The sequence below is a fragment of the Aedes aegypti genome, chromosome 2 (genome assembly GCF_002204515.2).
Source record: "Aedes aegypti strain LVP_AGWG chromosome 2, AaegL5.0 Primary Assembly, whole genome shotgun sequence".
Taxonomy (NCBI): Eukaryota; Metazoa; Arthropoda; class Insecta; order Diptera; family Culicidae; genus Aedes; species Aedes aegypti.
In genome coordinates this window covers 422,596,098-422,623,365 of record NC_035108.1, presented here as the reverse complement: position 1 = coordinate 422,623,365, position 27,268 = coordinate 422,596,098, and the positions used below count along the sequence as shown (strand labels likewise).

Below are 27,268 nucleotides of genomic sequence, written 5' to 3'. Positions count from 1 at the left end.
ACCGTGCATGCGGCGGTGTAAAAATGCGGAATGCACGGTAACGGTTAATAACGCACACGGAAAGAAAACAAATTTTGAAAATGAACCATTCACAAAATATGTCACGCCGGGCCAGCAGGGCCATATGTCCATATTAAAAATAATATTTCTAAATTGAAGTTTTGTCTTGTTTATTTCAAAGTTGCAGTGAAAGTTCAAGTCAATCGGAACACTAGTAGCCGAGATCCAAGTCTATAAAGTTGACAATTTTATATGAAAAAAAAGACCAATGCGTGTTTTGTTGTGGACAAACTATTGAAAGTTGGACCAACCTTGAACTTATTTTTTGGGTAGTCTGATTTCTCCGTGTATAGGATTGAAGGCAAACTATCTAGTGGGGACCTTGGTAATATGGACTTATCCACGGTCTTCTTTTATTGTCGATTTTCTTTTTCTTTTCCACTCTAAATGCGGGCCGTGTTTACATAAAATGACATCCGGACCAACATCCAATGAAGGAATGTTCATCGAGTGAACATGGAGTGGATGAATGTGTAGCAAAATCGTTCATTTTCTATAAAAACAGCCCGCATTAAAGGTTTTCTTCCCGCTGGAAGTTGCAGCGTGATGTCATTTAGATTAGTTCATAGTCCATTTTACGAAACGACGACACTGATGTTATTGCTGTTACTTTCACACGTTACGACACCGCCTTCTGTCAAAATTTCATTCATAAAATAAGCGATCAGCTGTTTAAAAACGTCTCGTAAAATGGACTATAGCCAAAATCGAGTATTTGAACTCAACTGCAGAATTGCGTCTTGGCGTACGAAATGTGGGGTGTTGAGAAATGACCAAATTATTTATGTGTGACGTAAATTATGGACGTTCCCTATTTGGCTGGGAAATTTTATCGATAAAGCTCACCTCTTCAACGCTCAAGATCCGTCGAAATCTGCTGTTTCTGCACCGAGCAATCATAGCTTTGTATGCACCTTTGGAGTCCTATTTCAACTGAATTGTGATTAAATTTTGTTGAACAGGTTTTTACATAAAAACTTAATATTTTCCATGGATGATACTTTTTTAACTGTTTTCGCGCTTTTCTCACTTGCATTACTATGCGTTTCTCTACGCTAACTCTTCTGGCGTTACAGAAATTTTTTTGTGCAGCATAACGTCTGCTGTATGTTTGTAGTGGTTATCATGCAACATAAAAGGCGCCGGTTTCTTCGATTTCGTTTTGTTCGATTCGTAAACAAATTTGTGATACGCAACAAAACACAGTCGCACTTTTCACTACGCGCAGGTGTAGCATTCTCCTCTGGTCTCCGCTCCCCGCGGGCCATCCATGAAAAAAGGCGCTGCTGATCTGATGGTCAACATTTTTCATTCATTAACATATGTGACCTCTTCGCAGTGGAAAGGCAATTTTGTGTGCAAAGTGAATTGTCAAAATCTTAAATAATAATTATTGAAGAAAAAATGTGACTGCTGGTCGATTTCGGCACAGGATATGGACTTCTCGAGTGTGTTGTCCAGCGTTTTCGGTGGGGAGTGTCCGATCAAAACGGATTCCAGAGAGGATGACGATTCCTCCACTTTGTTGTCGGGGTAAGTTCATCACGATATGAAAATAATATAGGTAATATCGCATCGTTCAATGACCTTGGGTGTTAAATTTTCTTTGTGTTTTGGTGAAGGTATCTGGTGGAAATCGGATCATGGTTGGAAGAAAAGCTACAGAGTCATCCCTTCCCGGAAGATAGCAGTGATTTGGATACGGCCATAGCGGGACGACTGGGTCCCAGGCGAACCGTATTCGATGCCACGGATGATGGGTCCATTTTGGTGTCCAAGGACAAGTTGACCCTGCAGTCACAGAATGCCTTTTCAACGGTGAAGGCCAACTGCTGCGTTTACTCCGGACGGTGGATGTACGAGGTATGGCTACCAGTCAATTCTCGATGGATTGTTTTTAGGGGCGAGGCTGTTAATTACGATATGGGGTTTATCGATTTTATGTTAAAGTGATTAGACGTCCCGCTTTTTGCGGGATGGATCCAATTGATTTCGCTAGAATTTCATCCAAAGAATTTGTGTAGGACATTTTTAAGAACGCAATAGTTTCTCCAGAGAAGTCTCCACTGATTTCTTACGATTTCCTCCAGAATCGTCGTTTAATTTTTCAAAGATTTCAACCAAGAATTTGAGCTAAACTGTGTGTTTGTAGCTTCCTAGAAATTATTAAAATTTCTAGTAAGTTGCTACCATTTTTGTTTTGTAAAATGTGAGTTTTATACCGCTTTGTAGCAAAATAAATCTGTTCACTTTATTTTAGGTCCAACTTCGGTCCAAAGGTGTGATGCAAATTGGATGGTGTTCGGCGCATTGTAAGTTTACACAGGATACGGGCGTTGGAGACACTCGATACAGCTATGGCCTAGACGGAAGCAAACAACGAATATGGCACGTTTACACACAGAAGTATGGCCCATTTTGGAGATCCGGTGACGTGTTTGGTGTGTGCGTAGACATGGATGAAGGGCGAATAGAATACTATAGGAATGGCGCTGCGTTGGGAGAGGCGTTCAAGGATATTGAAAGAGGACCGGGATTGGCCTTGTACCCAGCCGTTTCGCTAGCCTTCAATGATAGTCTTACTGCCAACTTCGGTGGATCTCCATTGAAGCATCCTGTCGAAGGGTATCGATGTCTACAAGATGCCCCAAATATCCTTCTGTACCAGGCAGAATGTCTTCTCAAGTATATCGTGAATCTCTCAGGTGCAATTTCTCGCCACACTCGCAGCGATCAAGACTCTCCCACAATTGACAACGCATTCCCCTCGTTCGAATCCATCTACATGCTGATCGCATCCATGTTGATCGAGAAAATTGCCCCTTTACTGGCCAGTTCTTACGTAGTGGAAGACAAAGTGTTCAAATACATGAAAGGAATGTGTGTACTACGAAGTAACACTATGAATGAATCCCCAATCCAGCCAGGATCTCCGGAAAGCACCTTGGGAACTTTCCTCACCCTGCTGTGGACCTATTTGGAACCGGAAGAAATGAAACTGTTCTTGAAAAAAATGCTCAACTTCCTGGCCAACACGTACAAGGAAACACCCGTTGATTTAGACTACGAAAAACAACGAAAGATCATCGTCATTCTAACGTGCATCTGCCAGCACCCACAAACGCGAAAGTATCTTCTGGAGTATAAGTTCTTCAAGAAAAACTGCCTACCGCTGTTTCTGTACACGAAACCACCGGATGAATCGACGCTGGAGCAACTGCTGCCAGATGAAGCCATCTGGACGGAGGGTTTAGGGGGCTCCAAGCAGGTTTACCTGCTGGCTTGCGAGAAGCTTAAGGCGCACACCGGCGTACTTTACACGCTGCAGAAGAACCTGATACACATCTTGCTCAACAACCGAGACGGCGAGGAAGGCTGCTCGCCTTCGAGTCGGATGATTTTCATGGCCAAGCTGAGGAAGTTTGTGATGGACAATAATGCGGAAATGAGGGTAAGAACAGTGGTTGTCTTGCGACATGGTCATCATCTTCGACCATCTTTTCTAGGGCTTGTATACGTCTTCAACCCAACCGGCGATTGGCCTTTCATTCCTTTGCACCTTGCTGGATGTGGCCCGTACGCTCTGGAATGAAGAAGTGTCAACTGCGACGACTTCGTCCACTTCGTCTCAGTATCCATTTATAGATTACCGTTACTTCTACGATGGTACTTTCAAATACACCAACATCGATCGCATTGGAGGTGTTCTATCTTACTTGAAGAAACATTTTCGACAGCAGTTGGTCGAGAAACTTGGCGAAGACCACGCTAGTCTGGCAGCAGTCGATCAGCAATCTGATTTGAGAAATGAAATAGGTATTTTTGTATGTTTCACGCGATGCAATTGAACTAAACATGGATTCTATTTCAGCTGCCTTCAACGTGTTCTTGGACTCGGCCATTTTCCTGGTATCTGGAGGTCCCAACTCTACATATTCGTTTATATCTAGAGCGGCGTCCAAGTTAGTGCAATTTGTTTATCTTTCATTTGTTTAGGTAACATCCATACAGACCACATTGAATCTACTCATTCAGAAAACACTAATCTCGGCCGCAAGGCGAACCTAGTCGCTCTCAGATTCGGCTTCTAGCATTTCGCCTTCATTTTGATTTTGATACATTCATCACGGTTATAAAGGTTTTCCACCTTTTTAAATGTTTGGCCGACAATGTTCATATCATCCGCGAAGCAAACAAATCAATTGGAGTTATAACACTAGCCCGAGTGACACATCTTTTCAGCAATACATATAACGCGAAATAATAGCATATGTTTAAAAAAGCTGACCCTTTAGTGGCTTGTGGCACCCAAAATATCCATTTTTTTACGAGCACTAAGCCACTAAGCACTAAGCCACAAAGAAGCTCGCTTTCTGGCAGGGACTAGGCGATCTGACATTTGACTTGGGTCGTTTGAGAGCAAATCGATAGAATCGATCAAAAAAGGATCGATTGGCTGTCAAACGACCCAACCCAAATGTTATATCATTTGATCCCTACCAGAAAGCGAGTCTGATTGTGGCGGCCATTGACGCTTGTAAAAAGCTGGATTAGGCCCGGGAAGCCGATAATTGAGAGAAGAAAAAAAAATACTGATAAAATTTAAAATCATTTTTTCCGGATTGTCCATTCAGATAAGTGGTATTAAGACTAGGGAGCTATGGATATTCAGCTTTACGTGGACGATACTATCGACTGTCGCTTTGAAACCGATTGATAGGTGCTATGTTGGCGTCTGGTAATCACAGCATTTTTTTTTAAGATTTTGCCGTAATCTGGAAGATGATCTTTGTATGTCGAGTTTGAAATGGAAGTCTCTTGAGAATTGTCACACTCCAGCTTGTCGCCTTTTGTAGATGTGGGATATAACTTATTCCTTCTCATCACTCCTCCGGTAGCTGTTATGTTTCTCTGATTGTGCCTATTAGCCAGTATATACATTTTTTCTATTACTGAACGGGCCACGAAAAGCCGCAATTATATAACTTAAATTTAATGGTACACGTCACAACTTACAAACATTTAAAAAATCAACAATAAAAGCTTTAACAAACGTTAACACACTAAGCCCAAAAAAAAAACTAGCTGATTCTCCTACGAAGCAAATAGCAAGACAAATTGAAATCAAACAATGCGGAAACTATGATAAAAATTCTCTGCATGCCGTTGCTAGCAGCGAGTGTGCTATAATTTGTCGCTGCAGCGGCAGTTGTAGTGTTGAGCTGTGCTTAAGGGCACTCAAGACGAACTGTTCTCCAGATAAATCAACTTGCAACGACTTGCCTTGACTGACACGTTCGTTTTTTATTCCTGAAAAACTATAAGTGCACTATCTGCTGTTTTTTGCACGAAAACGAAAAAGTTGTTCTTCTAGAAGATAACTGTCTTTGATGGATCCGAAACAAAAGTACAATTTAAGATCCGCAAACGATAACCGAAGTCTCTCAATTACCAGGTTCACATCATTGAAATAGATCAGGGAGATCAATGGTCCCAAATGTCTGCCTTGCCTGGAATGACTATGGCCAGTTGACTGAGAAATGACTGAAGCCATTGGAGAACACGGCCGTGTATCCCAAGTTGACCAAGTTTAGCGACAGTCAGATGTTGATTCAGCTTGTCGATGGCTGCAGTCAAGACGGTGTAGATTACGTTAGTTCGAAAGCGTTTTAATATACTCTCAGTTGATTGTATAACATTTTGCGGTAATCCACTTCGCAGTAAACCATTTCGCGGTATGACGTTTCGCGGTTAGTACCGTTTAGCGGTATGCCATTTCGCGGTTAGTACCATTTCGCGGTGTACCGTTTCGCGGTTTGTACAGTGATGTATGTTTCACATCACCAGTGTAATTCGAAGGAACAACCTGTGTTCAAAAGAAGGGAAAATCACTGATGAAAATGTTATCAGTGATATTGCCAACAAATAATCGTGCAACTCGTACGAAAATCCTTTGATCAAAAAAAGGCAAAATCATCAATTACCTGTATGTAAACTCTTGATGAAATTGTTAAAAACCTCAATGGCAATAATTATGTGAAAAGCAAGTTTTGGAAGAACAGCATATGATCAGAAGAAGGAAAAATCTCTTATGAAAATGTAAGCAAGTGTAATACAAATCATCGTTAAACTAGTATAACTACAAAAAGCTGCTGAGGACTTAAAAAATGTAAAATTGCCATTGAAATAAAGCGAAATTTTGCCTCAAAAACTCAAAAGAATAGCTTATGTTTAAATAAAAAAAATACTGATCAAGTTATAAAAAAAAAATAGTAGGATTACTCATTGGGCCAAAATAAATCGTACATATCAGCGTTGTAGCTATCTGATTAATTTTAAGTTCGCAATTCAAATTGCTGTCAAATTGCTGGACGTCATTCAAAATACAGTCCACTCTGCCTTACTCGATATCGAGTTAGATCCGAGATGAGTCAGCATCGGGCTGCAAATCTCGTTAATAAAGACAATAATAATAATCGAGTTAGAGAACCATAATAATTGCTGGTTTCACTACTAACTGCGATGGATCGCAGCTATACTGGTGTTGTGTTTTTTGACTCGATAGCTCCCTAACTCGATGGTCTTTTCAGTATCGAGTTAAAATGGCATACCGCGAAATGGTACAAACCGCGAAACGGTAAATCGCAAAATGATACTAACAGCGAAATGGTACACCGCGAATTGGTTGACAACGGAATGGTTTACCGCCAAATGTCGGACAATCCTCTCAGTTATGTACGCAGTTGGGGCGTTCCTTAGCCGAGTGGTTCGAGTCCGTGGCAGAATCATGCTGAAGGTGTCTGGGTTCGACTCCCGGTCGGTCCAGGATCTTTTCGTAATGGAAATTTCCTTGACTTCCCTGGGCATAGAGTATCATCGTACCTGCCACACGATATACGAATGCGAAAAATTGATTCGAAAAATGAGCATCAAAATATCATTCTTTCCACTTTTAATGTAACATACTACCCCGGGTGAGGCAAAGGTCTCACTTCTCCTTGGTCGTCAGTCGCTTGTAGATGCTGTTGTTAGTGCGGACCGTAACCACACGTACAACTCCGTCATTACCTGGATGTGTTTCAACAATGCGACCCAACTTCCAGGCCTTGGGTGGCATGTTGTCCTTTTTCAGAATCACAAGCAATCCAGTTCGCAGCAACGTAGGGTCTTTGTACCGTTTGCTGTGCTTCTGAAGACCCGTCACGTATTCATTTGACCACCGTTACCAAAAATGCTGCATTCGTTTTTACACCTCGATAAGCTCGTCTCCTTCAAATGTTCGTACTATGGTTCTGCTACCGCTGTCAATTCCCGTCCGACTAGGAAGTGTCCTGGGCTCAGCGCTTCGTAATCGAAGTGATGATACCTTATATTTGGATCAGTAAAGTGGTCAACTCTTCATAGATCAGGTAGCTTTCGTTTAAAGTCTTGCACAGATGGGACTTCATGCATTTAACGTTAGCTTCCCAAATACCTCCCTCGTGTGGGGCCTTGGGAGGGTTGAAGCTTCATTTGATTCCTCTGGACTAGCAGAACTCGTCCACTTTGTCGGCCAGCACATGAAATTGTAGCAGATTCAGTGGTTCGGAAAGTTCTCGGTTAGTTCCGTTGTCAGAGAACAGCTCAGATGGATTTTCTCGTCGGTTAGCAAATCGATGAAGCGCTGCCAGGAAACCATCAGTCGTCAATGAGCTCACCAGTTCGAGATGTATGGATTTGGTGGACATGCATACGAAAAGACACACGTACACCTTCAATTTAGCTCTCATTCGTCCTACCTTAATGAAGAATGGTCCTGCGGAATCAATTCCAGTCCTGGCGACAGGTTGAGCAGCAGTAACTCGGCAGCTCGGAAGATCGTCCATATACTGCTGTACGTCGCTGGGATTTGTCTGGAAGCAAACTACACATTTCTTCAGGACTCGGTGAATAGTTCGCTTCGCGTTCACTGGCCAAAATTTCTGTCCGACCACCGCACATGAAGACGCTCACGATGCAAAGCTTCTATTAGCACCTCCGTGAAGTGGTTGTTCTCCAGCAAAATCATCGGGTGCTTCTGGTCCTTCGGCAGGTCGGAATTCCTTATGCGACCGCCGACTCGCAGCAGCCTTTCGTTGTCGTCGTACCGTGATGCTACCATATTTCGCGAACGTTCCTGATTTCGCTCCCTGACATTTTACCCATATTTGTTGATACATATTGGACTATATAATTGCATGGTATAAAACCATGGCTGAAGTAGAATTATTTAAAATACAACGAAAATTTCTTACGCCAAACATGTTTAAAATGTCAATGAACAAAATTAGGAACGCACGCGAAATATAAGTACTTTACGATACATTGGATTCAAATTGCGCAGTTTTCCTTTCACTGGTTGGTTCGCCTGGATACAACCAATTTCGTCCTTATAGACCATTTAGTGGACAATGAGCACCATCGCCTTTTGTGCTTCGTTGTAGTCTTCACTATTTAGCGCACCACTTCTATGCGTCGTCTTGTTTCCCTTCAAGCGGCTGTTGTGTACGAAACGAGCCACGTACCCAAAAATACGCTGCAGCTTCCGATAGCTGCTGTACCTCGTGATCACATCGTACGACTCAATTTGTTTTCTCTAAGAAAATCTCAAATTGTTATCATTTTATAGCACTGGAGCCGAGTTACATCACCAGGAAGGGGACCCGTCGCTTGGGCCGAGTCGACCCGGGGGCAGCGGTGGACCCATCAAAGCCGGCAACATGGACGAACGGCAGTCGATCTGCGAACTGCTGGATTGCGCAGTAATTTTCTACTACTCGGTAGCGCACAAATACGTCGTCATGATTGCCGACCTGCGGGACAACATTTGCCATCTGTCGGATATTCTGCTGGAAACGAAAACCAACTGTGACGATGTGGTGCACAATTTGGAGGAGCTGAAGCGCTCGAGTACGGTTGGGTTCAGCAAGGCGCACGAAGAGCTAATGCAAGAGCTAGACACCCGCTTCGGTCAGCGGAAAAGCATATTCGCGGTGAGTGTGGTTGAGTCACAAACGTCCAAGATTTGATTCAAAACCGAATTATATTTCATTCCAGAAACGATCCATGGAACTGGCTCGCAAGCAAGCGTGGTACCGTTCTGTGGCACTAGGGTCGCATCGCAGGTCATTGCTCTGCTGGCTGATGGGCATCGTGTTCGAAACATTGCGACGCTTCAGCGACGAAGATGTTCTGTTCTCTTTCTTGCCGGAAACATACATCAACGTGATTCCGGTACTGTTGGACACGATTTTGGATTTCAGTTATCACGACACCGGTATGCAGCATGACCTGTCAGCAGATGGAGAACTCATCAATTTGGGGGCCAATTTCCTTGCCTTGCATCTTGCGGACACGCGAGTCATCCTCGCTTCTTGTAAGGACGCTCTTATCCAAGCGTTAGGGTCACTCACTTGCCATCAGGCAGGAATCTATGCATTAGAGCAAGCATCACCGAGGAGCCAGCAAGCTTTCGTGCGAGCACTTCTGCGACCTTACGAGAATCGAGCTTGGGGCCAGAGTAATTGGCTGCTCCTGCGCTTCTGGCTAGGAGACGGATTTGGATACAGAGAATCTCGTCCACCGTGTGTCTGGCAAGGTGGCAAACAAGCCGGACGATCCCTTGGCCTCTACCGAAGTCGGGCTAAGAACGGGTCCCACACCGGATTGCTTCATCTAGTTGCGCCAGCTTGCCCCTCGAAGCACTTTCAACAAATGATCAGTGAGATACTGAGCAAAGACGAACCTTACTGTACAACTTTCCTGAACTCGGTGCTGTCTCAGCTGAATTGGGCCTTTTCAGAGTTTATCCACATTCTGCAAGATGTAAGCCAACTCCAGTACTTTTTGAACATTCTTTATATTTTGCTTCGCCTTTCAGATACAAAATGTGTCGCAACGGGATGAGCAGCAGGTGATCGAAACAAAACAGCTAAAGATTTGCTCAATGTGCTTCGAGCTGACCGTTTCGTTGATGCGAGCCCTCGAGATGATCCTGACGATAACGCCGGGACTGTTGCAGGACGCATCGAGAGCGAACAGTGAAATTATTCTCGGTAGAATCTGCCAGGTGAGTCGTTTAACCCAAGTATCGCGATTCTTTAACATTCCTCAGAAAATACCAGAACCAGAAAAACTTTGAACCATGACTGCTCCCAAATCTGCGCAGTTTTACTAAAATACACAAAATTAAGTATAATACCTACGTGTAAAACCTATAATATTAACTTTATTTATTTTATAATATTGCGAAACAGTAGTCAAAATGTTTGCGATTTTTTTTCCAGAGGCTTCAGTAATACCTATGTGACTCCTCCACAGATTCTTCAGAAATTACTTCACTCGAAGAAGCACTCCACGAATTATGCCTGTGATTTCACCAGATATTGCTTCATGAATATATTCAGAAAGTACCTACTACATAGGTTTTTCAAGGGGTGCTCAATTGGATTTTTTCAGGAGATGCTATAAGAGTCCGACACTTTCCCAGAGATTCTACCGCTAATTATTCCACAATTATTTCCAATTCTAGGAGATCTTTGGGAAATTTATCAAGAAAGTTGTCGAAGACACGATTGGACTTCCGAAGTCGAGTTTTGTACACGACACCTAAGACGGCCTTAAAGTTGAGGTCGAAACACGCGTATCGCGTAATAATAATAATAATAATATAACAATACTTGGAAGAAAAACTGGGCGTAGGAACTCTTGAGGCAATTCTTGTAGGGTTGCCTGAACAAATACATAAACGAATTTCTTTAAAAACCTTTGAAAGGTCTCCTAGAGTAACATCTAGAGAAATCTGTGAAAGAGACAAGTGAAACATCTCTGGAGGAAATCCTGGAATAGTGCCTGGTAACATTTTCAAAGAAATTTCCTTGTGGAAATCACTTGAGGTAGTAGCGTTGAAGTACTCAAGTATTTCTTTGATTGAATTCTGGAGAAATTGCTCTAAGAGTTCATTGAGAAATCGTTGCGGGAATTTCTGGAAGAATCGGTGAAGGAATTCATAGAGGAATTTGTGGAGTAATCCCTGGAGGAATCCTTGAAGTATTCCAGAAGAAATTCTTAGAGAAATCATCAATTCCTTATGAAATTTTAAATAGCTTTTTGTTAATATTTACTATCGAAAACATTGATTTATAGATTTTAAAGAAATGGTCCATTCTGAGGAATGATTATTTGAATAATGTTATATTATCAGTATTGCAAACGAGGTACTATAATCTCCATGGCATGTTTGTTACAGCTTGCTATCCAAGTTCTATCCCGGGTGACGGTTCCCCCTGGTTGCTTCCAACACGTGATGGATCTCTGCTTGCCGGACTTAAGCAACGTAACTCATTTTGCCATCATCAGTGCTGCCATCGGAATTCTGTTAGCGCTGATGAAAAACGAACTGATTGAAGACGATAGCAACACTGCCAGTGTCAGCAGCACAAGCACCATCGGTACCAGCAATGGCAACGTTGTCGAAATCTCGAAGATTCCTCGTATTTCCAAGCACCTTCTGACTGATACCAGTTTTCACATAACTAGTTTGGAGTTTGCCTTGGGAGAAATCAAAACCCCGATTGCGGCCAGCAGTCAGCAAGCACCGAGGGGTAACTTCGATCCGAAGATGAGGGCGCATATCGATCCTCTGACGAATGAGGTTCGAGTACCGTCACCATTCCGGGCGATTATTGGCGTAAAAGAGATCGTACCGGATCCACCGATCATCAAGTTCAATATGGCGGATTGTAAGTTGGGAACATTCACTGATAAGACCCTTTATTAATGTATTCTAATCTTTCAAGATCCGAATCATGTCACCAAAGAGGAGCTGAACAAAGTTCGTCGTCTCATAGAAATTCTGCAGTTGCGACAAACTCTTCTCTCGGAAATTACGGTGCTTTCGGAGGATTCACTTTGCCCTATCTGCTATGCCAAACAGAACTCAGCCGTATTTGATCCTTGCCAGCATCAGTCTTGCGAGTAAGTATATCCACAATAAGATGTCCTATTTTTATACGGGTGTTTTTGGGGGTGTAACTTAAAAGTTTTGCACTTCAGTAATCATGGGCAACCCCAATCCACAGCTTATAACAACTATTGTAGATGTTACTTATTATTTTAACTTGCAGGAACTGCATCATCCAACATTTGATGAACAACAAGCAGTGCTTCTACTGCAAACTGTCCATTGCGAAAGTGGTACGTGCAGATGGAGCTGTGATCTACGAGAATAGCCTCCCGCTCAAGTTATCCTCAACGGTAGTTGGATCATCTCAAACAGACGATGTATCACAGGCAGTCGATGAAGGCGATGGACCCAGTGGTCTTTAGAATCAACATTTCAGTCAAACTTCTTCGCTTCTGCTTCATGAATACGCTCAAGCATTGAAATCCCTTTCGCATGAATCTAGTCACAATCACGAGTAACTAAGCACGCCAAATTGCAAGTATCTCGTATTGCTAACAGAAGGTGATATTACATAACTATCTCGAAAAGACATTTTTACATCACATTATTATATTTATGCTTTTGCTTACGATTTTGCTCAGGAGATAGCAACACTAAAATTAATCAAGTACACTCACAATTCATGGTACCCTTCACTTACATCCGAAACCACCGTGTCTACTCACCCATCGAGATCCATGCTGTCGAACCTCTCCTGGTTGTAGAATCCAGCGCGAACTTGACGACCACCGAAGAACCGACCATTCAGATCCACAACGGCCTTGATGGCGCTCTCCATGCGCTTGAACTCGACGAAAATGCGAACCGTTTCCTCCGGGACCACTTTCGGTATCTCATGGATCACCACGGTGATGACGTCACCATATTTGGTATTACATTCATCCTTGACCTCCGGTTCCAACTCGTCGTCCACATCTCCTGGACCGACCATATTCTGGAATAGAACAAATTCTTGGTTCAGCAATCACACTTGAAAACAGAGACCATACAGGAACGAAGAAAATAAAAAAGATTCCATAAGAATAATGAGGCAAGAGAATCATGAGATCCCCTTTTCAATCGGAATCTAATTCTAATTCAGATATTTGCACAAAATTTTGGCTCTAAGGGGGGGTTTTTGGCTGACAAAACGGAAGTCAGTTTCTCTCGGCCGCTTCAGGCATACCTTTTTGTATAATGGTTTACTTTGACCCCCCAAAACCCCCTTCTTTGGTTGCGCTACTGGGCTAATGGATTATGACCTCCCATCGCGGCAAGATCGCATAACCAAGGGGAGTACTGGAATTACTGGAATAATTACTTCAGTATTTACTAGTGTGAAATCTTAAATGAATAATTCAATAACAATTATTGTTGAAAAATCCATGGATTTCTTACTTGAGAAATGCTGGAGAAATTTATGGCAGAATTTAATTGAGGAATTCCTAGTAAAGCAATTTAATTCATTGACTCCTGGAGCATTGGATTTGGAGGATTTTTCTGAGCAATTCCTGGATGAAACCGTATATTATTTGAAGGAATCCACATGAAAATGTTTGGAAGAATAACTGAAAAAATCGGCGATAGAATTCTAGAACAAATCGTATATTAATTTCTTCAAAAACTCTGGAATAAACCTTTGTGAATTTTCTTGGAAGAGCTCTTGTAAGAATCTTCAAAAATCTCTTAGAGTAAGAATTTAAATTTGTGGAAGAAATAGTCGAACAATATATTGAAGAAATTTTGAGCAAAATTTTAGAGTATTTTCTGGAGGAAGTACCGTTGAAGTGCTAAAGGAATTCCTTGCGTTATTTAAAGATTGGTAGAGGGATCTCTAGACAACTTTCTGGAGGGATCCCTAAGAGAGTCCCTAAAAGTATCTCTTAATAATAACGTATAAGTCACTGAAGATTTGTGAAGGAGACAGACAGTTTTGTGTACAAAGAGATTTTAGAGACTATTGATTTTTTTATAGACTTCCGATAAAATATTGAGCAAGTCTCTAAAAATAGACCTGCTACCATCTTTGACCTTAATCGACCTACCCTGAGCAGTACCACTTTGCTTGGAGATTTCATGATTTCCGTTATCGAGGGTTCTGATGCGAACGACGAGGCCTGCGATGTTGAAGCCGCTGCCGGTGCCGCACCCGCTGTTGCTGCTGCTGGAACCTCACCAGGAGGAGGCATACTTATGTCCTTTTCGTGCACAATGCGACCGCCCCGTTTGGAAGTTTTCTCAACCTGCAAAGCCATGGACATGCCTTGTTCCTGTTTGCCCAATCCTTGGCCATCCCGGAAGCCGTACTTGGCCATAATCTTAGCAGCAACCGAGCTTCCACCGTAAGCGGTAAGATTTGGCATTCTGAAATGAAACAATTCTGTAAAATATATTCCATTCAATCCGAATCAATCAATCCTGAACCAGGGTGTTCATTCCAAATCACTTTTCGAATTCCCGGATTTTTTCCAGAAGCCCGTATGAATGGACACTCTGTGGAACATACTTTGAACCGTCCGGTATTTGTGCGACGGATTCCTGCAACGATGCCGGTGGGGCAATGGCCGCTCCAGAAGTCTTCAAACCAGGCCGGAATTCTTCCTCGTCGTCAGACGATGGTCGACCGGCAAATCCACTCTTTTTGGCTCCTGGTCCATCATCATCGCCACCTCCACCGCCACCTGCTCCTCCTCCCCCTCCAGCACCACCCCCACCTCCATGCATCTTGTTCAGATTGAGGCCACGTTTATATTCCCGTCTGCTCCGACCGCCATAATTGTTCAGCGGTTGTTTCGGGGGTTCCTTAGCCTTCCGGTCCTTAGTCAGCTTTTCGTACTCGTTTGGCCACAGTGGATTGTATTCGTCAATCACATTCCAGCTGTAGGCGTCTCCTCCACTGACACTCGTGGGAACGGATGTCGTAACGGTAATCGGTTTGTCATACGAAACCTGACTGCTGCTCGACGGTATTCCAAACAGATCGATATTCTCCTTTTTCGCTTTCAGGTTGACTACCGGTGTTAAACCCTAAAAATTATAAGAATACGTTACATCTACTATGAGAAACTATTTTTATTATACAATATAATGGATGAATTAAGAACTTTTTTATACCAATCGCAAGCTTTCGATCAACTCTTTAAAGTAAAAATATAAAAGTTTTGTTTAAATACGGTTTTGATTTGCATTTTGCCAACGCCTTGAAGCTAGTGCTACTATAGGAACACAAATTAGAAATAGTGATACTATAGGCACATGTGTCCCTATAGTGCCAAAAACGATATTGAATACAAAAAATGCGAGTTTTCGTAGTTTTCATATTTTTCCACTACTCAGATAAAAAGCTCTCAGATGAACAGATTGAACTTTTACAAGGCACTCCACGAATTTTGGCGCCCTCTTTGGTGGTGGCCAACTGTACACTACGCCTCTGCATAAACGATATTCAAGTTATTCTTAAGGTGGCCAAACTGCCCCACCTGCCTCACTTTCTCCTATTCCATTCAACTTACGTGCTTCCTCAGAGCGTTCTTCGGCTGAATGATGGGTTGCGCCGCTTTCTTCACCTGCAGCTGCGTCTGGAGAAGTTTAATTCCAGACGACCAGCCGGCGACCTTGTCCGGCCCCTGTTTGGTATCCAGGTCGTCGTAAAGGGCCATTCTGGAATTGATTTGATGTGAATTTTCGTAAAATTGTTGAGAGCGCACTGAAACGCGGTATCAAAACAATGAAATTTTTGATTATTTTTCTCTGCGACTGACAGCTGAACGCCAAAGTATTTTGATGATAAGGTTTGTACCAACAGAAGCGAAACAGAATTAGTACAACTTTAGTACATATACAAAAAAGTGACGTCACGATATTGCGCATTTCACTCTCGCAAGTCCACTCGCAGTAGTTCTGATAAATGCTGAAACGCGCATAAAAGTACACGATTACCAGAGTTGTTAAGCGATAAATTAACGTTCGATAACTCAACGTTAACTTGAAGTTTCTCGTTCTCTGTTGACGATAAACAAGCGATAAACCGGCACGCTGATGTTCAAATTGGTATATCGCTTTTTCACTTGTCAATACGATTATTGACAAGTGGATAAGGGGCCATTCTAAAATTTATAACGCTGGGTGTCCTTAAAATGTTACAGCTCATACACAATTCTAAAAATATTGATACAAAATGCGATACAAGGGGGTGGGTGGGTGTAAAAAATGGACATTTTTGGCGTTATGAAATTTGTTAACAAACCCTTTTGTATACAGCTCAACATGCTTAATTTAGGCTCTCTTAGTTTGAATCTTCTTCTTTCTGGCGTAACATCCCAACTGGGATAACTGGGTAGATGGATGAAAGTGTCATCCATTCGTGGAGAGTCACCGAGGAGTATGACTCTAGTTACACGCCTAATATATGTAACTCGTTTATTATCGCGCTTTACGAAAATATTCTATGCCCTTGGAAGTCGAGATAAGTTCCTTTACGCAAAGATCCTGGACCTGTGGGATCCAAACCCACAAAATACATTCGTCTGATAAGTAACAACAAGCTACACACTTGGTAACCAATGGCCTTTAAGGGCGAGATCATAAATTATGCCAAAAATGGGTAACATGATTGACCGCCTGCAGATGATACTCCGTTATTGCAAGAACAGCTGTACTTACACAGGGAAACTACAGACACTACTCGAGATCAGTAGCATCCTCAATGTGTAAGTACTGGTGCTCTCATTATTATAACAACAGTAGATAACGAAGAAAGTCATTTCATTATTTTTCCATATTCTACAAAACGTAATGAGCGAGTGTGAACGTGCTCGTTTGTCTTACTTATTGCGCTTCTTGAGATATATTTTAGTTTATCTCTTTTTTGTGACTGTCAATCAGTTATGCACCAGGGTGAATCTCTTATCATGGACAGCGCGCTTATTTTCCCTGCTAAGAGCAAATCTGCCCTTAATGGTAGGATTAGATCCACACAACACTGCGCGCAACTACATGGCGCACAATTAATAATACCACAGAAAAATTAAGAAAAGTTTTCGCAACGTTTGTATCACAGTCAATTTCTATTTAAACGGATCAAAATTAATACCCGTACCTTGCAGCATGCATAAACACTTCACAACGGTCAGCTGGTAGACCAGTTTTGACATTTGTCCTCGTTTTCGTTGGCCACACACAATGGATCTGGGCAGCGCGTAACCCTGGCGCGTAACTGGCCGGCGCGTAACTAACTCTACGAAAGTAAAATTTTACAAAATATTTACAATATTTATCACAGAAATAATGCTACAAAGCATTTACAATGTTAATCAAATGCATCATTGCTTGACAGTTCTTGAATAAATGCATGATAACATTATTAATGCAAACAATGTTGACCTTCGATCAAATTAATGCAATGGTATAATGCTTGTGATTACTTGGGATGGTCGATTGTTCGTCAGTTTACTTAAACCTAGTTCGAAGGTAGGCAATTGATACTTGTAACATAGAAGTTATTGCAAATTTTATTTTTGATGAGGAGTGACACACTTGACATCCTTGACATCCACATGACACTGTGGATACGAGTATCTGACACTGAAGAAGACTGCAAGTGGTAGGCGAAATACGCGTATCTGTCAAAGATAAGCATTTAGGAGCGGAATTTAAAGGTACACGGTACTCCATCTACTTTTGAGTTTCTCTATTGAGATTCTGCTCAGAGGATTCGAATACATTAATAAGAGTCAATCTTGATAGTTTATATTGACTTGAAAAAGTATCACCGTACGTGCTAACATGTATAAAGTATGCTGATACTTTTTCAGCTGTGTCAGTGCAAAACCAACTTATTTCCTTTAATTCGAAATCGTGAGATGAATTAGCAACAATCATCAACAACGCGTACAAATTTCAATGACGGCCTTCTTCGCCTTAAGGCTCAAGAATCCAACATTCAATCATCAGCAATGATCATAAATTAAAAAAAAACAGTTTTTTGAAATCCTGTCATCGTATTACAGATGGCACATGCTTTTGTTGTCCTTGAGGTCGTTGATCCACCTAGTTCTTTGACTTTAAAAACGTTAAGATCCTCATAGAATAAACAGTTAAAAAAATCTGTTATTCTCCTTTTCATTTCTTTCTAGGTTTCAAGGTTAATGTAAGTACTGGTGCTCTCATTATTATAACAACAGTAGATAACGAAGAAAGTCATTTCATTATTTTTCCATATTCTACAAAACGTAATGAGCGAGTGTGAACGTGCTCGTTTGTCTTACTTATTGCGCTTCTTGAGATATATTTTAGTTTATCTCTTTTTTGTGACTGTCAATCAGTTATGCACCAGGGTGAATCTCTTATCATGGACAGCGCGCTTATTTTCCCTGCTAAGAGCAAATCTGCCCTTAATGGTAGGATTAGATCCACACAACACTGCGCGCAACTACATGGCGCACAATTAATAATACCACAGAAAAATTAAGAAAAGTTTTCGCAACGTTTGTATCACAGTCAATTTCTATTTAAACGGATCAAAATTAATACCCGTACCTTGCAGCATGCATAAACACTTCACAACGGTCAGCTGGTAGACCAGTTTTGACATTTGTCCTCGTTTTCGTTGGCCACACACAATGGATCTGGGCAGCGCGTAACCCTGGCGCGTAACTGGCCGGCGCGTAACTAACTCTACGAAAGTAAAATTTTACAAAATATTTACAATATTTATCACAGAAATAATGCTACAAAGCATTTACAATGTTAATCAAATGCATCATTGCTTGACAGTTCTTGAATAAATGCATGATAACATTATTAATGCAAACAATGTTGACCTTCGACCAAATTAATGCAATGGTATAATGCTTGTGATTACTTGGGATGGTCGATTGTTCGTCAGTTTACTTAAACCTAGTTCGAAGGTAGGCAATTGATACTTGTAACATAGAAGTTATTGCAAATTTTATTTTTGATGAGGAGTGACACACTTGACATCCTTGACATCCACATGACACTGTGGATACGAGTATCTGACACTGAAGAAGACTGCAAGTGGTAGGCGAAATACGCGTATCTGTCAAAGATAAGCATTTAGGAGCGGAATTTAAAGGTACACGGTACTCCATCTACTTTTGAGTTTCTCCATTGAGATTCTGCTCAGAGGATTCGAATACATTAATAAGAGTCAATCTTGATAGTTTATATTGACTTGAAAAAGTATCACCGTACGTGCTAACATGTATAAAGTATGCTGATACTTTTTCAGCTGTGTCAGTGCAAAACCAACTTATTTCCTTTAATTCGAAATCGTGAGATGAATTAGCAACAATCATCAACAACGCGTACAAATTTCAATGACGGCCTTCTTCGCCTTAAGGCTCAAGAATCCAACATTCAATCATCAGCAATGATCATAAATTAAAAAAAACAGTTTTTTGAAATCCTGTCATCGTATTACAGATGGCACATGCTTTTGTTGTCCTTGAGGTCGTTGATCCACCTAGTTCTTTGACTTTAAAAACGTTAAGATCCTCATAGAATAAACAGTTAAAAAAATCTGTTATTCTCCTTTTCATTTCTTTCTAGTGGGAGTGCAGAAAAAATATATTTGTATCAGCCCCAGTAATGTATGTAGGGTTTGAAATGAACATCTCTAGATTTGCGATATGCAGAAAACAATTTGCCTTGAGTTGAATTGAATTGAGTGGTCGGTAGGACAGTTGTGTAAAAGTAAGCGATAAAATAGCAGTTGTTTTGCCGGTATGGCGGAATAAAGTTGAAGCCTGTTACTTGTGCGTGTTTGCACTGCTCTATCCGAGAAGTCATTACCAGAAGTCATGGCAGTTGTGGTCCAGGATCCCAGGAAATCAACAAATTGGGGGCTCAACCAGGATGCAGCCAAAGACAAATTAAAGACCCCCATGTCCCTTGCAGTTGCCCAAATTTTTATGGCTCATAAGGTAATCTAGAATGCCGTTCAAAGTGTACTGCGATCTGTCAAACTTGGGTACCTTTTGCACTACCGAGGGACCAAATGCAGTACTAGAAGTGGTACCCAATCTGAGCCCGAGTGGGACGGACCTGATGCAGCAGCTGCGTTATTCGGAAGAAAAGCTTGTAGTTCACGACACTAAGGATAGTGACATGGAAGTTATCAATATGTTGAATCCCTAATTAAGTGCAATGGTGCACATTGACTCCGTATGATCTAAGCTATATTAAAAGTGTTGTAGTTAATTATTTGGCCATTCAGAATGTTCAAATTTCGAAATTATGATGAGAATTAGTGGAAATGCAAAGAGAACTGTAGGAGTTAAAACGTTGTAATAATGAACTGAAATAGAAACTTAGTAGTTTTGGTAAAGATATACCATTAGAAAACCAGTCAGTGTGTGTGGAGCTTAATGACAATGGATCAATGCACGCGTTCACTCATTGACGTTTGAGCGGTGCCGTGTTATTTAAGTGACCATGGAAACTAGTGAATTCGGCACCGCTCAAACGTCAAATTCGTGAACTCATGCAGCGGTCCATGGACCGATGCACGAGTTCACTTTATTGACGTTTGAGCGGTGCCGAATTCACTAGTTTCCATGGTGACATAAATAACACGGCACCGCTAAAACGTCAAATAATGAACTCGTGCATAGGTCCATGGACCGATGCACGAGTTCACTAATTTGACGTTTGAGCGGTGCCGAATTCACTGGCTGCTATGGACACATAAATAACACGGCACCACTCAAACGTCAAATAATGAACTCGTGCATTGGTCCATAGGGGCAGTGAAAACAATGATTCAATTACCTCGCCTAACGACACCGTTCATGATCAACAAATAGCAGAAAACCAATCATCGCCAAAACCCGTACATCTGAAGAAGGAAATTTGTCAAAAAATGTCGATTATTAAGCTGGAGAAAAGTCGTAAATTAGAATCAACCAAAATCCCCAACCAAAGCCATTGGAAAAGCCACTCGAAAGGCAACAGAAGTCAACAACATACGTGGGAGAATAATCATTAGCAAAAAAGTAATAAGTATTTGAAGAGAGGTAATATGTACAAATCGTATGCAATACACAAATTCATTCTGCTAATGCCAAATGACCGTACTGCTGGATCTGCTGATGCTGTGGCCAAGGAAGAGGCGTATGAGGACGATTCACCATCCGAGCCGGATGGCGGTCAGGATGGCCGATTGTTGGGTTTGAAATGAACATCTCTAGATTTGCGATATGCAGAAAACAATTTGCCTTGAGTTGAATTGAATTGAGTAGACGGTAGGACAGTTGTGTAAAAGTAAGCGATAGAATAGCAGTTGTTTTGCCGGTATGGCGGAATAAAGCTGAAGCCTGTTACTTGTGCGTGTTTGCAATGCTCTATCCGAGAAGTCATTACTAGAAGTCATGGCAGTTGTGGTCCAGGATCCCAGGAAATCAACATGTATCAAATTTTATAATTTTTTATAAGTTAATTTAAAATATTCTCTATAACATAAAAAATAACAATAATCTGAAAAAAAAAACAAATTTTCCTCAATTCATGCCGGCGTCTTCGACACATATCAATCTGATGTTGCTATAACTTATTTCTGGCACATGTTAGGGCCTACTGAAGAGTTCAAGACAAATGAACAAGATATTAGATACCTAATGTTAAAAGTCCACGGTTTCAAATATTTGGCTGTTATCTGACAGCAGTCCAAACACTTGCTGGAAATTATCAAAATTTCTATAGTATCTAAAAATGTCAAATATTCGACACCGTGCACTACGAGTAGTAATAAGGACAAAACCTGCTTCTCAGCTTAATATTCTTTATGAGTAATGAATGAATTGTCTGTATTAATGAGACTTTCAGCCCTTGGCTGGTTCGTCTCTTACTCTTTATGAGTTTTTCCACAGTTATTAACTGAGAGCTTTCTTTGCCAAAGTTGCAATTTTTGCATTCGTGTATCGTGTGGCAGGTACGATGATACTCTATGCCCAGGGAAGTCAAGGTAATTTCCATTACGAAAAGATCCTGGACCGACCGGGAAGCGAATCCAGACACTTTCTGCATGGCTATGCTTTGTAGCCGCGGACTCTAACCACTCGGCTAAGGTAGGACCCTAGGTGCCATTGCCTGTATTTATCAAGGTCAATGTTGAACTTAACAGAACCTACTTTGTTTGAAAGTGATCCCTAATTGTGGAAAACTTTGTTCCTGGTTCATATTATGGATCACTTGTTGGAACTGCTAACATACAGATTTTAGAATCATGAATCAGGAGATATGCTGTTCAAAGATGAAATATTATCCGTAATTTTGGTTGTTTGGGTGGAAGATCATTTAGAGTAGATTTCCTTCTATGACGAAAATTGATTTCATCAAATTTTGGATGACGTGAAATAAGTATTAAGCATATTGCTATAGCGTCATGCGACTCGAAGGTAAAGAGAGTCTATAGAAGATTTTTGCAAATGATTGAAATGAATAGGTGGATAGGCGTCGCAAGGGAGCGACAAGATTTAAATTTTATTAGGTGGTGAAAATTGAGCAAGCAATTTTAAAGGCAGTAAGCGTCCTGTATTCTACCTAGCTTATTTACTGGAGAAGGGTTGGCTCAAAGTTTTGAGCTTTGCTACCAACTTTGCCTGTCTTGGTATAAAATGTTGGTATAAATGCATAATGTTAAAATATGACAATTTACATCGAAAATGAGCATTTTCGATATATTGATCTGATAGACCATCTAAAGATTTTTTTGATGTTGAATCAGGAGAGAAGTAAACTTTTATTTACAATTTATTTGAAAATGTACTTGTTGCAAGTATTATATTTTTAAATCCGTACTGGTTTGGACTGGTTTTGGACAAACAGGCGGATTAGGGGCATAATTAACACGGAGCGAAGTAGACACCTTCTTATTTTCCGAGTATATGCATATTTCAACAAAATTTCATGCATTGCATGAAATCTGTATTGTGGGTGCATTGTTTGACGGTATAAACTCTGTTTGCGACAATTGTACTTTGAAATTTGATTTTGAATTTCGTATTCTCAGATTCAAATTGGAATATAATCAAGGCGGTATATCTAACTCATTTTTGAGAAAAGTAACAAACCCATAAAAGTTTTTTTCCTACTAGGTAGTATGATTGTTGGGGTGTTCGTTTACAGTAAAGTGCTATTGACACAGTGTCAATGATACTCACTAATCACTGAAATCCATGACAGTGTTCTTTTTCCCCGATATCTTTTTACCAGCCGCGTTTTCGACCTAATTTTTTCACTTGTTTTTCTGACATTTGGTGTAATTTTTATCATCATGAATAAATGTATCAGGTCGTAGAACTTGAAAACTAGCCGAGGGAAACAAAAAATTGCCATTTTATAGTCTTAAATAAGTTTTTGCTTAAGTGTCCATTATGCCCTAATTCTCGAATTATTTTTTTTGTAGACTATGTTTTGCATTGATAACACAGTGTAACAAAAATAACACTTCTGCGTGTCTCAAGGTCGTCAAAGTGGTACAACTGGTACATTGATGTTTACAAATTTTGAAATTTAAAGTATCGAACATTTTTGTGATCTAACCTACCAAGCACAGTGCTGTTAAATGTCAAAATTTTGAAAAAAAAAAATAAAATGCTTATAGCGAAATATCACATAAGCAAATATTGGCAATTGATAGTAATTTGGAAAAGGTCACCCGGGAAAAACATTTTCCGATGACTTTTTCCACTAGGAGCGATGATATTAGCAATATCCAAATGTCAAAGTCAAGTGAAATTCATGACATTTAACAGCCTTGACCAACCATGCAAAATAGGACTCCAACTTTCTTTTAAGATATAATTTGGTTAAAATAGCACGACTTAATTAAGTTTACATTGACTTTTTCAGTATGCTTGGCGTCTCCATGCATAATTCTTCGTTTCTCTTATATGGCAGAATACAATATTTTTCTAAACCAATGAAAAAACCGAATTTAGTACTATACCATTTAATTCCACTCAGTAAACTGAATTATTTGGTATAGTACTAAATTCGGTTTTTTCATCTACTTATAGGTATTCTACTCAACAGCTCGAAGATTTATTATTTTCTAAACAATTACAAAATATATTTTGAGTATCGAAAGTATTGTGAACTCTATTGATAAATATTGTTTAACACATGTAGTTTGGATTGTGATGCAAATTTAACATATTAATTGCCGTGCATGTAGCTTAGTTGGCTGAAATTGTCATGTTTTGTATTTTCAAAAGCCTCCAAGTGACATTGGCAGTTGAATAATAGCTTATTCAGCTAAAATTCTGTTTATACAGCCTCTTTCCAGACTAATAAACTGTTATTCAGTTAACAATGTTACCTGGCCAATACCTCACATACTGGAGGTGCTAAGAGATTTTTAAAAAAGGCAATGGACTCAGCAACCATAAATTCAGTAAATAGCGACATTTTAGTGCTTGAGACAAAAAAGTGTTCCGCAGTGTAATTGTTCTAGCTGTTTTGTCTGTCAATTGCGGTTCGGTTATATTGAAAAAACAAAACCGTTTCTTATTGAAGCCGAAAATGAAAGTCAAACTTTTACAAGTCATTTAGTTTTTTGATTTATTCAAACATTAAAAACACCCTGAATTGCAGATACGCCCATTGGTATGGATTTTTTTTTTAAAGAAGATATTGCATTCTTTGTAGTACCGTTAAAAGTAGTATCTTTGATAATGCGGGAAACACAACATAAAAAATTAAATAACATAATTTCTGTTGAACAGCTAAGCAGAACGAATATAAAAGTAATCAGAACATCACAAAAGTAAGCAGAACAGAATAATTAAAACAGTAACATTTTCGTTCAAAAAACTATCAAAGCTACCCTGTTTCATGGTAATTTATAATTTTTGTCAAGAATTATGACAACGAATTCTTTTTAGTGATGTCATTTTCAGTAAAAACAGTATTTTCATTTCTTCTCAGAACCATCTTCGGTGCACATAAACAAATGTACGGTAAAAACTACCATTTTGAGGGGTTAACTTAAGCGCTCGCACCGGCAATTTTCAGCAAACCAGAAATGAACTTGATTATACCATGTCTGTAGTCGAAATCAAATTGATGAAAATAACTTCTGTCAAATGTACCAGTAATGCGGTGGGATGTACCATAAACATAGTAATTTGTTCTGAAATTCCATGGTAGTTTTAAGAATGGGCGTAGTCAGCTAAAATAGTAGTTTTAACCACAGATTTTTTTTCCCGTGTATTGCCATCCGTACACTGAGAACAGCGTTGCGGTTGAAAATACTATATCAGAGGGTTAAATTAAATACACAACGCCACTTGATTTGTGCAGACTAAATTCGCATTTATTTAGAATATTTTGTGCATTCAATTTTACCCATGGCACCATTTGTATAGTAAAAATTACTATGTCATGGTTAAAAACTTGCAGCAGACCAGAATCGAACCGAGGATCTGACGATTGTCAACCGCGAACGCTAGCCGCTCGGCTATCGACGCGGTTGGATTGAGAGGGAACAAAACGCAAATAAAAAGCGTTCATTATAGCTCAATCGTGGTTGGAATAGTAAATTTGAAAACACGTTCATGGTTCTCATTACTGCAACGCTTGTTTCAGTGTAGTCATGCAGACCATTGTGGGATGGTACACAAATTATGTCACGCTAAATTTCAACTTTTTTGACCAACTCCCCCCCCCCCTTTGTCACGTTTTTTGTATGAGTCCTCCGAAATTTTTGTAAGGCTTGTCACGCTTGGCTTGACCCCCTCCTCCCTCAGAGCGTGACGTAATTTGAGCATGACCCCTGTTTCGAAAAGTTGAAAAATTAACGCATGAACAAAATTTAATTTAGATAGAATTATTAATTAAGTTTCAAAACATAGGAGAGAGAAGCACCATTCATGCATTGAAATTATTTCAACGAAAAAAGTAGATAATAACTTTTAACGAGGGAGATTCATTCCGTTCACGATAACAAGATCATATTATACCAATAATTTCGGCTTCGGTGTCTGGTGAGGTACCTTGCCTATCTCAGCTCTCATTCAAGGGTTGAGCACCATGGTTCTTTGAACATTGTTTCTTGTGTTGGACACCCTAATCGTGATGTAAAACTACTAATAATTTTGTACAATTTCAAATTAGAATCAAAACAGAACGTTTTACTTGGTTTTAGTTTATTCTTTTTATTGAAGCTATCGACAACTGCATTACGCACTATGTGCCCCACATGGGGTCTATTTCTTCTTTCTGAAGAATGTCTATCTATACTTCCGACAACGTCCGTGGGTGGGGATGAATTTCTTCTTCCACCTCGGTAAACCGACCTCCTTTCCCTCTACACTTTTACGACGATACGTTATTCACAATTTTCTTTTGATTCTCTTTGTGCTTCTCCGCCTTCAGTCGCAGGTCTACGATGCTGGAATTTTTATCATGCGCAACGGTGAATCCGGGCAGGGAAACGGAAGCCGCGGCGGCAGCAGCTGTTGCGGCCACTGCTGCCGCCGTTGCCGCGGAACTCGGTCGGTACTGGGACAGCGAGAACAGCCCCGTCGGTACGGTTCCGGAGGAGAGCGCAGCCGCGTACTGTGTCGATTGTGGAAATGCATGTGGGGAGATATGAGAGAATGAGAGAAAATTAGGGATGTGGTTGTATGCAAATCAGTAGATTGGAAAGTGGGCCCCAACTTGTTGGGTGGTAACTGTCGGTGTAAGCAAAATTCAACTGCGATAAAGATTATTTTTAACTTGTACTATGGTTCTCTAACTCGATATCGGGATATGGAATATCGAGTAAGGGAGAGTTGTATGTATTTAAACATTTATAAACACCTTAGACCGCAGTAATACGTCTTAATGTAAACGATTTTTTAAGGAAATTCTGCATTCTTTGTAGTAATTAGCCAATTTGGGCAATCTTTTGAAATTTTTGATTGTGAAATAGTTTTCGGAAATTTAATGTTTAGTATAAATAGCATATTCCTTGACTACATCTTTTACAGAACTCATAAATCTTCGGTCAGATTATTGATAACCATACAAATCATTGCATAAAAATTTTAATAAATATGCATGAATTCGACTCAATTGAAAAAAGAACTTGTTTTTATAAGCAAATGATTATAAGATAGACAAACACTATTCATACGTTGAAATGATTCAACGCAAACTTTGATTCGAACATATTATGAGGCAGGTCATGCCGATCAATTTCCGTTGATCAATGATACTCCGTTTTACGGTAATTAT

The 27,268-nt window shown here is 40.3% G+C and overlaps 3 protein-coding genes across 3 annotated transcripts in view; 1 reads left to right on the top strand and 2 right to left on the bottom strand.

The window, feature by feature from the left end:
- Positions 1 to 1,245: 1,245 nt before the first annotated feature.
- On the top strand, positions 1,246 to 12,662 carry LOC5568923 (E3 ubiquitin-protein ligase RNF123). Its single transcript, XM_021847502.1, has 11 exons — positions 1,246 to 1,593; positions 1,683 to 1,923; positions 2,321 to 3,511; positions 3,567 to 3,876; positions 3,932 to 4,022; positions 8,708 to 9,071; positions 9,136 to 9,903; positions 9,959 to 10,147; positions 11,327 to 11,819; positions 11,877 to 12,054; positions 12,204 to 12,662. Exons 1-11 carry the CDS (start codon positions 1,496 to 1,498, stop codon positions 12,403 to 12,405), a joined length of 4,125 nt encoding a protein of 1,374 aa, XP_021703194.1. The 5' UTR covers positions 1,246 to 1,495; the 3' UTR covers positions 12,406 to 12,662.
- On the bottom strand, positions 12,575 to 15,786 carry LOC5568918 (splicing factor 45). The gene is made up of 4 exons (XM_001658193.2): positions 15,535 to 15,786; positions 14,529 to 15,049; positions 14,068 to 14,386; positions 12,575 to 12,977 (listed from the first exon to the last, which is right to left on the bottom strand). Exons 1-4 carry the CDS (start codon positions 15,679 to 15,681, stop codon positions 12,705 to 12,707), a joined length of 1,260 nt encoding a protein of 419 aa, XP_001658243.1. The 5' UTR covers positions 15,682 to 15,786; the 3' UTR covers positions 12,575 to 12,704.
- Positions 15,787 to 26,191: 10,405 nt separating this feature from the next.
- Positions 26,192 to 27,268, bottom strand: part of LOC110677032 (short stature homeobox protein 2-like) — a 42,578-nt gene continuing 41,501 nt past the window's right edge. Inside the window, exon 4 of the mRNA XM_021847501.1 lies at positions 26,192 to 26,605. Coding sequence (XP_021703193.1) covers positions 26,363 to 26,605 — 243 coding nt within the window. The 3' untranslated portion in view covers positions 26,192 to 26,362. The remainder of the gene's footprint in view (positions 26,606 to 27,268) is intronic.